This window comes from Otolemur garnettii, unplaced genomic scaffold (assembly GCF_000181295.1).
Source record: "Otolemur garnettii isolate 467f Iridium unplaced genomic scaffold, OtoGar3 scaffold00007, whole genome shotgun sequence".
Taxonomy (NCBI): Eukaryota; Metazoa; Chordata; class Mammalia; order Primates; family Galagidae; genus Otolemur; species Otolemur garnettii.
In genome coordinates, this window is record NW_003852402.1 from 9,018,067 (window position 1) to 9,027,689 (window position 9,623).

Sequence of the window (9,623 nt, forward strand, 5' to 3'; positions counted from 1 at the left end):
AGAGGCTAAGGCAAAAGACTCACCTAAACCCAAGAGCGTAAGGTTGCTATGAGCTGTGACATCACAGCACTCTATCCAGGGTGACATAATGAGACTTTGTCTCAAAGAAAAGATTGTTGTTAAGTACCAAAGGAGGCAAAAAAAGCTTCCTAGTTCTCTGTTGCTCCTTTTAATAAAAGGGTTTGTATGTAAAATTTGGATTCAGTCAAAAGGCCACTATTAAGAACCAGGAAGGCGACAAGTTTCCTTAAAGGCACAGATTTTGGGATCATGAAGATGTCACTAGAGGCCAAGTGCAGTGGCTCATGTGTATGATCCCAGCACTCTGGGAGGCCAAAGTGGGTGGATTGCTTGAGGTCACAGGTTCGAGACCAGCTTGAGCCAGAGTGAGACTTTGTCTCTAAAAATAGCCAGGCGTTGTGGTGGGCTCCTATAGTCCCAGCTACTTGGGAAGCTGAGACAAGAAACTTGCTTAAGCCTAAGAGTTTGAGGTTGCTTGAGTTGTGGCGCCATGTTACTCTACCAAGGGAGACAAAATGAGACTGTCTCAAAAAAAAAAAAAGAAGAAGAAGAAGGTGGGGTACAGTGGCTCATATCTATAATCCTAGCATTCTGGGAGGCCAAGGCAGACGGATTGCTTGAGCTCACAAGTTTGAGATCAGCTGGAACAAAAATTGAGACCCTGTCTCTACTAAAAATACAAAAACTGAGGCAAGAAGATTGCTTGAGTCCAAGGGTTAGAGGTTGCGATGAGCTGTGACACTATGGCATTGTACCCAGGGCAATAGCTTGAGACTCTGTCTCAAAAAAAAAGAAAAAAGATGTCACTAGGTGATAACATTTTTTTCAGCTCCATTATAATGTTCAGGACACTGTCATGTATGTGGTCTGTTGCTGACCAAAACGTTACACTGCACATCACCGTACACATTTTTTTTTTCTTTTGAGACACAGCCTCAAGCTGTCACCCTGGGTAGAGTGCTCTGGCATCATAGCTCACAGCAACCTCCAACTCCTGGGCTTAAGCGATTCTCTTGCCTCAGCCTCCCAAGTAGCTAGGACGAGGCCTGGCCATTTTTTTTTTGGTTGCAGTTATTGTTGTTTGGCAGGCCTGGGCTGGATTTGAACCCGCCAGCTCTGGTATATGTGGCTGGTGCCTTAGCCTCTTGAGCCACAGACACCAAGCCCTTTTTTTTTTTTTTTTTTTTTTTTTTGAGATGGAGTCTCAAGCTGTCGCCCTGGGAGAGTGCTCTGGTGTCACAGCTCACAGCAACCTCAAACTCTTGGGCTTAAGTGAGTCTCTAGCCTCAGCCTCCCAAGTAGCCGGGACTTCAGGCGCCTGCCATGTTGCTCAGCTATTTTTGTTATTGTTGCAGTTGTTGTTGTCTGGGCTGGGTTTGAACCCACCAGCCTCGGTGTATGTGGCCGGCTCCCTACCCACTGAGCTACGGCACCGCCCATACATTTTTTTAATTGAAAAATTTTTTGTACTTGCACCTATGGTGAGGGATGCTGATTTTTTCATAGTTAGTTTTTACAATCAACAAAAAAATGAGCTGCTTTAAAAGCAAATACCCTAGATACAAGTGGAGGTGGTACCACAGATGGGTAAGCTCTGAGGCTGGTGGAAGATCCTCTGTAGCAATACCAAGGGGGCCTGTGTGTAGCATTGCGGAGCCATTCAGTCACTAGATACTTAACAAATGCCTGCTGTATGCCAGCCTTCAAGTTCTCTTGAAGACAAGAGAACTTCAGGTGTGGTCTGGGGTGGGGTACAGATGTGTGCACTGAGGTAGGGGGGAGTAGAGGAGGCCAGTCTAGGGCTTGAAGGGTGGGGACAGTAGCTGGAGACATAGGGCACATCCAAAAGCAAGCAGCTCTAAGCACTTTGAATGCATTAAAGCAGCACAAGAGTTTATACAGATGAGAAAATTGAGGTACAGAGCTGTTAAGTAAATTGCTGAAAGTCACACAGCTGTTAGGGATGGAGCTGATTTGAACCCAGGCCTCATGTCTTCAGAGCCCCAGCTCCTAGCCACCCTCTCTCACCTGCTGGCGGAAGGGGCCTGGGCTTTACAGGGGCTTGCTGTCTTCCAGATACCAAAGGGCTCAAACGGACATGAGGCCTAATAGGGAGTTAGACCCAGTCTCATGATACTGTGGTATGAGTAAGAGCAGCTCTGGGGTTGCTAGAGCCCTCAGGAGGCCCAGGCTAGGTCAGCTCCTTAGAGCAGATGATAATGACACCTTATCAGGACAGGGCAAAGGCCTGCAGTGGGCCCTGACCCAGCAGTTGTAACCTCTGTGAAACCAAGTGGAAGCAGGGGGGCTCTGACCTCTCATTCCTCTCCCCAGGTACAGCACGTGGGAGCCAGAAGAGCACATCCTGGACCCCCGCCTCGTCATGGCCTATGAGGAGAAGTAAGGGGTCCTCTGCCTGCCTTGGGCTGGGCTCAGGACTGACTCCGAGGCTTCCCAGGGAGCCCAGAGCTGGCTGGCTCTGGTCATTGGGGGCAGGGTGGGGTGTCTGACCAGGGTAATCCAGGCTGTGTGCAGCTGGGGAAGCTGGTGGGCACAGAGTCCCAGGGCAACTGCAGACTCTGCGCCTTTTTCCTGTTGCTGGTCACTTCTTTTACTCAGTCACTGTGCTATAAAATGGGCCACCCTGAATAACTCCAGTTTCCCCAGGACAAAATTTTACAGGGGCCTATGAGAGGTTTCAGTTTTGGTGAAAAATGTGAAAGTGCTTCACAAAGGTTCCCAGCTTTAGAGGAGGTGGCCATATCAGGAATGCTGGTGGCGACAGGTCTGATAGTCTAAGGAGCTCTTAGGAGACTTAAGCTAGAAGGAAGGTCTATGAAGTTCAGCTAAGAGAAGGGCAAACAAGAGTGTGAGCTGTGGAGCCTTTCCTTTCCTTTCCTTTTCTCCCTCTTTTCTTTTTCCTTTTCTTCTTTTTTTTTTCTTTTTTATATAAGAGTTTCAGCTCGGCGCCTGTGGCTCAAGCGGCTAAGGTGCCAGCCACATACACCTAAGGTGGCAGGTTCGAATCCAGCCTGGTCCCGCCAAACAACAATAATGGCTGCAACCAAAAAATGGTCGGGCGTTGTGGTGGGCGCCTGTGGTCCCAGCTACTCGGGAGGCGGAGGCAGGAGACTCGCTTGAGCCCAGGAGTTGGAGGTTGCTGTGAGCTGTAATGCCACAGCACTCTACCCAGGGGGATAGCTTGAGGCTCTGTCTCAAAAGAAAAAAGAGTCTCCCTGTGGGGCCCCGGGTGGAGTGCAATGGCTTCTGCCTAGTTCTAGCAGCTTCAAACTCCTGAGTTCAAACAGTCTTCCTGCCTGAGCCTCCTGAGTAGCTGAGACTACAGGTGCCCACCACAGCTGGCTAATTTTTCTATTTTTTGTACAGACAAGGGTCTTGCTCTTGCTTGGGCTGATCTTGAACTCCTTAAGTGATCCTCCCACCTTGGCCTCCTAGAGTGCTGGGATTATAGCCACCATACCTGGACTGGAGCCAGAATTTCTGAGCTCCAGCCTGTCCCCCTTGGCTCCCTCCTAGCCAAGTGGCCTTGGACAAACTCAGTGTTCCATCTCTGCCAGTGCTCTGTGGAGGTCCTGAGTACTATCTGACTCTTACCTTCCACTGCATGTACTCAGTCTTACTGCCCCATGCCAGAGGGCAGCTCCAGGTCCTCTGCCTCTCTCTAGCCTGCCAACCCTGTATAGAGTGGGACCACATCACAGAATTGTTTGTATTTGGCCCCTTATGGCAGCCTCCTGAGATCTCATTTGGCAGATGAGGAAACGTTGACCTTGAAAGGGAGGGCTTCTGTACAGGAGCCTCACAGCTGGGAACCTGCAGGACACGACTCAGCCAGGCTCCCAACTTGGGGTCAGGTGCTTTTCTGCTGCCTCTGACTGCTGGATTCTCATTGCTTCTCCCCCAGGAGGCTTCCTGTCACTGATTCAAGGACAAGTTTTCCTTGTTCTTTCCTTTAAAAATCAGGGTGTTCCTGTCCCACAGCTACTCTCTGCTTCCCAGGTGCAAGGTGGGGAGCTTGGTCCACGGGGTTGTTATATTTGGGAGAATCCTGCAGGATATCTTGGTGTGTATGGCAGAGAGCAGGGGCAGGTGTCAAGGCATGGAGTGGAGCCAGGTGCCCTTTCCCCTCTGCCCTGGAGATGGGTATCCTGTGGGGTGTGGCAGCTCCTGCCCAGAAGACAGACATTTGGAATAGTCGCCATGGGTTCACTGATTTATACTAAGCTCAGATTGAGAGACTGGCCCAAAGTTACACGACCAGAAAGGGGAGAGGGTGGACCTCGATCTCTTCCTTCTTTGTGCTTGTCCATGTGGCTTCTGTGGTGCGGCTACAGAAATTATGGAAGGATTGAGCTAAGGTAGGAGGCGAAGTGAAATGACTCTGCTTCTGGCTTTTTTGTCTGGAGTCCCTGGTTGTATTGTCTTGTGTATGTCAGGTGTGACCTCAAGTTGTACCTTGTGTTTGTGTGTTTTGATATGTGGGGAACACAGCCAGTGGTGAGTCTGGCATCTCCTAGTCTCTCAGTATAGGCTAATTTTTCCCTTGTCCTCTGACTAGATAGTACAGACAAGGTAGGAGACTGTCCTCTGTCCCAAGTTCATATAGATTCCACATGGGGGGAGGATGGGCTGAGTTTCATTTGCACAAGGATTTGCCAGTCTCATAAGCTACTCTAGGACAGTCAAGGCAAATCTGATTGACAGGTTTTGTGTAACTCTCCTAAAAGTAGAAACTGGAGCTGCCTATTTGGAGGGGTTCCCAGTACCATTCAGAGCAGAGCCTTCATGTGGCCCTGGGGCCCAGTAATGACCCACATATTTTTGGAGATGCTGTAGGAGTCCCACCTCAATGATTGAGACCAGTGCCCTCCCCATTCATTAGATGGGAAGACCAGGGTCCTGGCAGTTGAGCATTTGACCCCATTGTCATAATAGGAAGACACTGGGGAGGATTGGTGGGATAGCCTAGAGGGCGTGTCCCCTCCCTGATAGACAGCCAGGGGGGGTGAAGTGGACACCTTGCTTTCCCTTAGATGTCATCCGTGTTTCCTTTTCTTCTGCTACCTGCTTTGCACCCCAGAGAGGAGAGAGACCGAGCATCGGGGTATAGGAAGAGAGGTCCGAAACCCAAGCGGCTTCTGCTGCAGGTAACTGGCCTGCCTTTGTGCCTCCTTCCTTTCCCTCCCCCACAGCCCCCACCCCTGAGATGCACTTCCCCTCCCCAGAACCACCCAGGGCACTGCGGGCTGGGGGCACTTGGGGGGTAAGCTTTGTTGAGGGAAGGAGTTAAGAAAAGGCTGGATGGCTCGGCACCTGTGGCTCAAGCGGCTAAGGCGCCAGCCACATACACCTAAGGTGGCAGGTTCGAATCCCCAGCCCGGGCCTGCCAAACAACAATGATGGCTGCAACCAAAAAATGGCCAGGCATTGTGGCGGGCGCCTGTGGTCCCAGCTACTTGGGAGGCTGAGGCAGGAGACTCGCTTGAGCCCAGGAGTTGGAGGTTGCTGTGAGCGTGATGCCATGGCACTCTACCCAGGGGGATAGCTTGAGGCTCCATCTCAAAAAAAAAAAAAAAAAAGAACGAAAAGGCTGGATATGGGTCTCAGGCCCAGGGAAGACAGCCTGGGTGGGCAGTGGGGGTAGGTGGGTGGGCATGTGGCTAATGGAACCCTAGAAAATTTGAGAGCTTAGAATCTTGCTTTGAGAAAAACTTGAAAACTTTGAGTCTTTTGATGCTCAAAATCCCCAGACACAAAATTATAATACTTGAGAACCCCAGATATATAAAAACTTTAGAACTGAGAAAACATGGGAACCTGGAATTGAATCCAAAAATCAGAGAGTGTTAAAATTCTGGAGCCATGGCCTTGGAATATCAGACTCCCAAAACCTGTCATTTTGAGTAGGAAGAAATCTATAGGGCCTCCTTTTCCAGCCTTCTGTCGTATGGAGTCTCTACAGCCTCCCAGGACACCCATGTCTTAGGTCTTGGGGGCATTTTGCTGACATTGATGGTTTGCTTTGAAAAACAAATGGAGTTGGAGGCAATGTAGTCACAGGCCAAGTATCCCTAATCTGAAATCTGAAATGCTTCAAAATCTAAAACATTGAGCAGCAACACAGTGCTCAAAGAAAATGCTTATGTGATGGTAGGCAAGCTCTTTACTCAGGGTGAGGAGAATACCTGCTCTGTTTAACTTAATTAGGCCCCCCAGGTAGAGTATTTGAAGCCAAGAAATAAGGATTCTTAGTCCGTGTGCACATGACCCACATCAAGCCTATTGGCCCCTCCTCAGTGTAGACCACCAAGGCTTTCACCAGAGTTGTGGCCTCCCTCCTTGCAGTGAGTGTGTTCTGTGGGGTTTGATGTGAATTGGCCTAGGAAGGGAGGTAACAATTGATAGACAGAGGCTCTTTGTCTGGTGTGTTTTACAGATGAACACATTTCATCCATATACCAAACCTACAGGGCAGGTGTATGAATTTACTTCTTACCGTGTAATAAATTACCACTCTAACCAAGCAACTTCAAGTAATAAATATTATTTCATGTGGTTTCTGTGGGTCAGGAGTTTGAGAGTGCTTTAGCTTGTTCTTTAGTGCTTCCAGTTTGGTTTCCAGTCAAGATGTCAGCTAGAGCTGCAGTTATCTGAAGGGATGACTGGGGCTGCAGGATCTGCCTCTCTGGTGGCTGCTCAAGGGCCTGGCGAGTCAGTGCTGGATGTTGGTGGGGGCTGGTTCCTCAACAGGTGGACCTCTGAAGAGGGCCACCAGAGGTCCTCGCAGCCTGGCCACTAGCTTCCCCTGAGGGGGTGACCTGACAGCGAGCAGGGAAGAAGCCGCAGTGCCTTTTATGACCTGACCTTGGAAGTCACACCACAGTGTTCCTCGAGGGAAGCAACATGCGAGTGTGAATTCCAGGAGGTGGATGCCCTTGGGGACCATCTTGGAGGCTGGCTACCATTTCACTGGTGAAGACACTGAGGCTGAGGGAGGCCTGGGGTCACACAGCTGACCCTTGGCCCTGCATCCCTTCCTGTAGCTGCATTTGTCTCGTGATGAGGTAGCAAAGGACCAGGAAGAATGTGCGATGCAGAATGACAGACGTTACTGGGCTGGTGTTGGCCTGCTAGGGGGGTGGGAGGAGTGATTTAGAATGAGCTACCTCTGGGACCCACTTCCCAGCTCCCCCCAGTTCAGCCCTCCTCCCCTCACCACAGCAACCTGCCCCTGAGTATGGTTCCCACAACAGGGAAAAGTCATCTCTGCCCCCAGCTTGGAGGTGTTCAACCTCACAGGTCCCCAAGAAAGCCTCACTTTCTTCCTGGGAGTGCTTGGTCTCTGCTGACAGGTAGCAGTAGAAGGTGCTGTCCGAGAGTGATCCGGGATCTCCCAACATCCTGGCACCAAGGATCTTTCTTGGATTCATGTAAATTCTCCCAAAATCAATAGGACGAATCCCCAAATTACAGGCTCCAGCCCTTGACGGGAGACGAACTTGCCCTCTGGCTCTGCTTCGCCAAAGGTGGGGCAGGGAGTCCGCAGAGGCCTGGACTCTAGAGCACATCCTTTGCCCTCTGCTCCCACCGTCTTCCCAGCAAGCCGGCTCTTTCAGCCTTGAAGGTCCTTTAATGAACACAGATACCTTTTCTAAAATGAAGAACAACTCCTTTAATTTATTCACTTTGTAAGTCCTGATTAGTTTCCCATCGGTCAGTCTTCAGTTTGTACCTTTGTGTGCCCCTCTGCTGCCTGTCACAGTTTGGTGTCCCCAGTTCCAAGGAGACAGGGCTGTTGGGGGCCCTTGGGGCCGGTTTTGGCGGGTTCGCTGTGGACTCGGGGGAGGTGGGATGATGGCTGGCCCTGTCTGGGAGCTGGGGGTTGGTTGTGTGGGTAGGTGCGGGGCTCCGGTGGGAGGAGCAGCATGAGCAGAGGCGTGGCCGTGGGGGAGGCGGGGCTGACCCAAGCTGCCCTGGCTTGCCCCCGCAGCGGCTGTACAGCATGGACCTGCGGAGCTCCCACAAGGCCAAGGGCAAGGAGAAGCTGTGCTTCTCTCTGACGCGCCCACTCGGCAGCGGGAGCCCCGAGGGGGTGGTCAAGGCGGGGGCACCCGAGCTGGTGGACAAGGGCCCCTTGGTGCCCACCCTGCCCTTCCCGCTCCGCAAGCCGCGCAAGGCCCACAAGTACCTGCGGCTCTCACGCAAGAAGTTCCCACCCCGCGGGCCCAACCTGGAGAGTCACAGCCATCGACGGGAGCTCTTCCTGCAGGAGTCACCAGCCCCAGATGCCCTACAGGCGGCCAGCGAGTGGGAGCCCACCGAGCAGCCCCCTGAGGAGGAGGGTAAGCAGCCCAGAGACAGTCAAAGCTGGAAAAGGTCCATGTGGGTCATCAGGTCCAGAGAGGGTGCTAAGTGCTTGTGTGGCCACAGGTAGGGACAGTCAGGACTGGATGTGGACCTACCACCTAACCTAGAGCACTTCTCGTGTCCAGACTCCAGCTGACCCCTGAGCTGGCTGGAAATGCAAAGGGAGGACCCTGTGGGAGGGTGGCTGGGGGGGTCTGCATGCTGCCACCCACCCCCAACTGCCCACCTTGTCAGCGCTGCCCTTCCTGTCTCTGTCTCACTGCTGCAGCTGAGGCAGACCTGGCCGAAGGGCCTCCTCCCTGGACACCTGCGCTCCCCCCAAGTGAGGTAACTGTGACCGACATCACCGCCAACTCTGTCACCGTCACCTTCCGGGAGGCCCAGGCTGCTGAGGGCTTCTTCCGAGACCGCAGTGGGAAGTTCTGAATCACCGTTTTTTACTCTCTTAAACTGTTTCTTTTGGGCTTAGGGTGGGGACTTCAGAGATGGAGGGTGGGGGTGGGGTAATTATTTTATTTAAAAGAAAAAACTGAACAGAAGAAGAGGGGAAGATCTTCCCACCCTGCCCTTTCCTCTGTGAGGGATGTTTACGGAGAGGCCTTGGGCAAGGGCTGGCCAAGTGTTGCTTTGGAAGTTGGAGCATCACCCCCAGGGCAGGACAGGCTGAGGCCTCCCTGCCTGGTACACCTCTGTCCTCATTCTCTAGGTCCTCATTTTCTAGAGATGCAGCGGCTGGTTCTGGGAATTCCAGGAGCATTGGGAGGCCCAGGCCTGCTCCCTTGAGCAGCCTGCTCCAGTCATGTGGCTGGTTTTCCCCTTCTGTTTTCTTGATGGGTTCTTTGTTTTGAAGTTCCACTCCAGCTCTGTGGTGGGCTGCTGAGGCTGTCTTTGACCAGAAGTGACTGAGTCAGCAAGCAGGAACAGGAGGAAAAGTTTGAGATTGTCCACTCCCTTTCAGAGAGATCTGTATCCTTCCCAGGGAGGAGGCTGCCAGCTGAGACCATTCTGCTGAGTGCTCCACCCTCCCCCATCACCTGGCCTGTGCGGAAATGTGACACTCAGCTGCGCAAGTGTGCAGCACTGCCTTTGGCATGTACATCCACACATCCCCATGAACATGTGTGTCTATAGACATGTCCGCATGGGCCTTGTAAATCTGCTTTAGAACCTGACCAGGTGAACGTGGGATGATTCACAGCACAAAAGAACTTGCC

The 9,623-nt window shown here is 52.0% G+C and overlaps 1 protein-coding gene across 2 annotated transcripts in view; it reads left to right on the forward strand.

Moving 5' to 3' along the window:
- The window catches only part of CBX7 (chromobox 7), a 20,750-nt gene extending 11,133 nt beyond the window's left edge, over positions 1 to 9,617 (forward strand). The window contains exons 3-6 of one of the 2 annotated variants that reach the window (XM_003783193.3): positions 2,356 to 2,421; positions 5,123 to 5,189; positions 8,033 to 8,384; positions 8,678 to 9,617. In XM_003783193.3, the coding sequence (XP_003783241.1) occupies positions 2,356 to 2,421; positions 5,123 to 5,189; positions 8,033 to 8,384; positions 8,678 to 8,835 (643 nt within the window). In that variant the 3' untranslated portion in view covers positions 8,836 to 9,617. The remainder of the gene's footprint in view (positions 1 to 2,355; positions 2,422 to 5,122; positions 5,190 to 8,032; positions 8,385 to 8,677) is intronic. The other variant, XM_023509438.1, reaches the window with a different exon arrangement.
- The last annotated feature ends 6 nt before the right edge of the window (positions 9,618 to 9,623 follow it).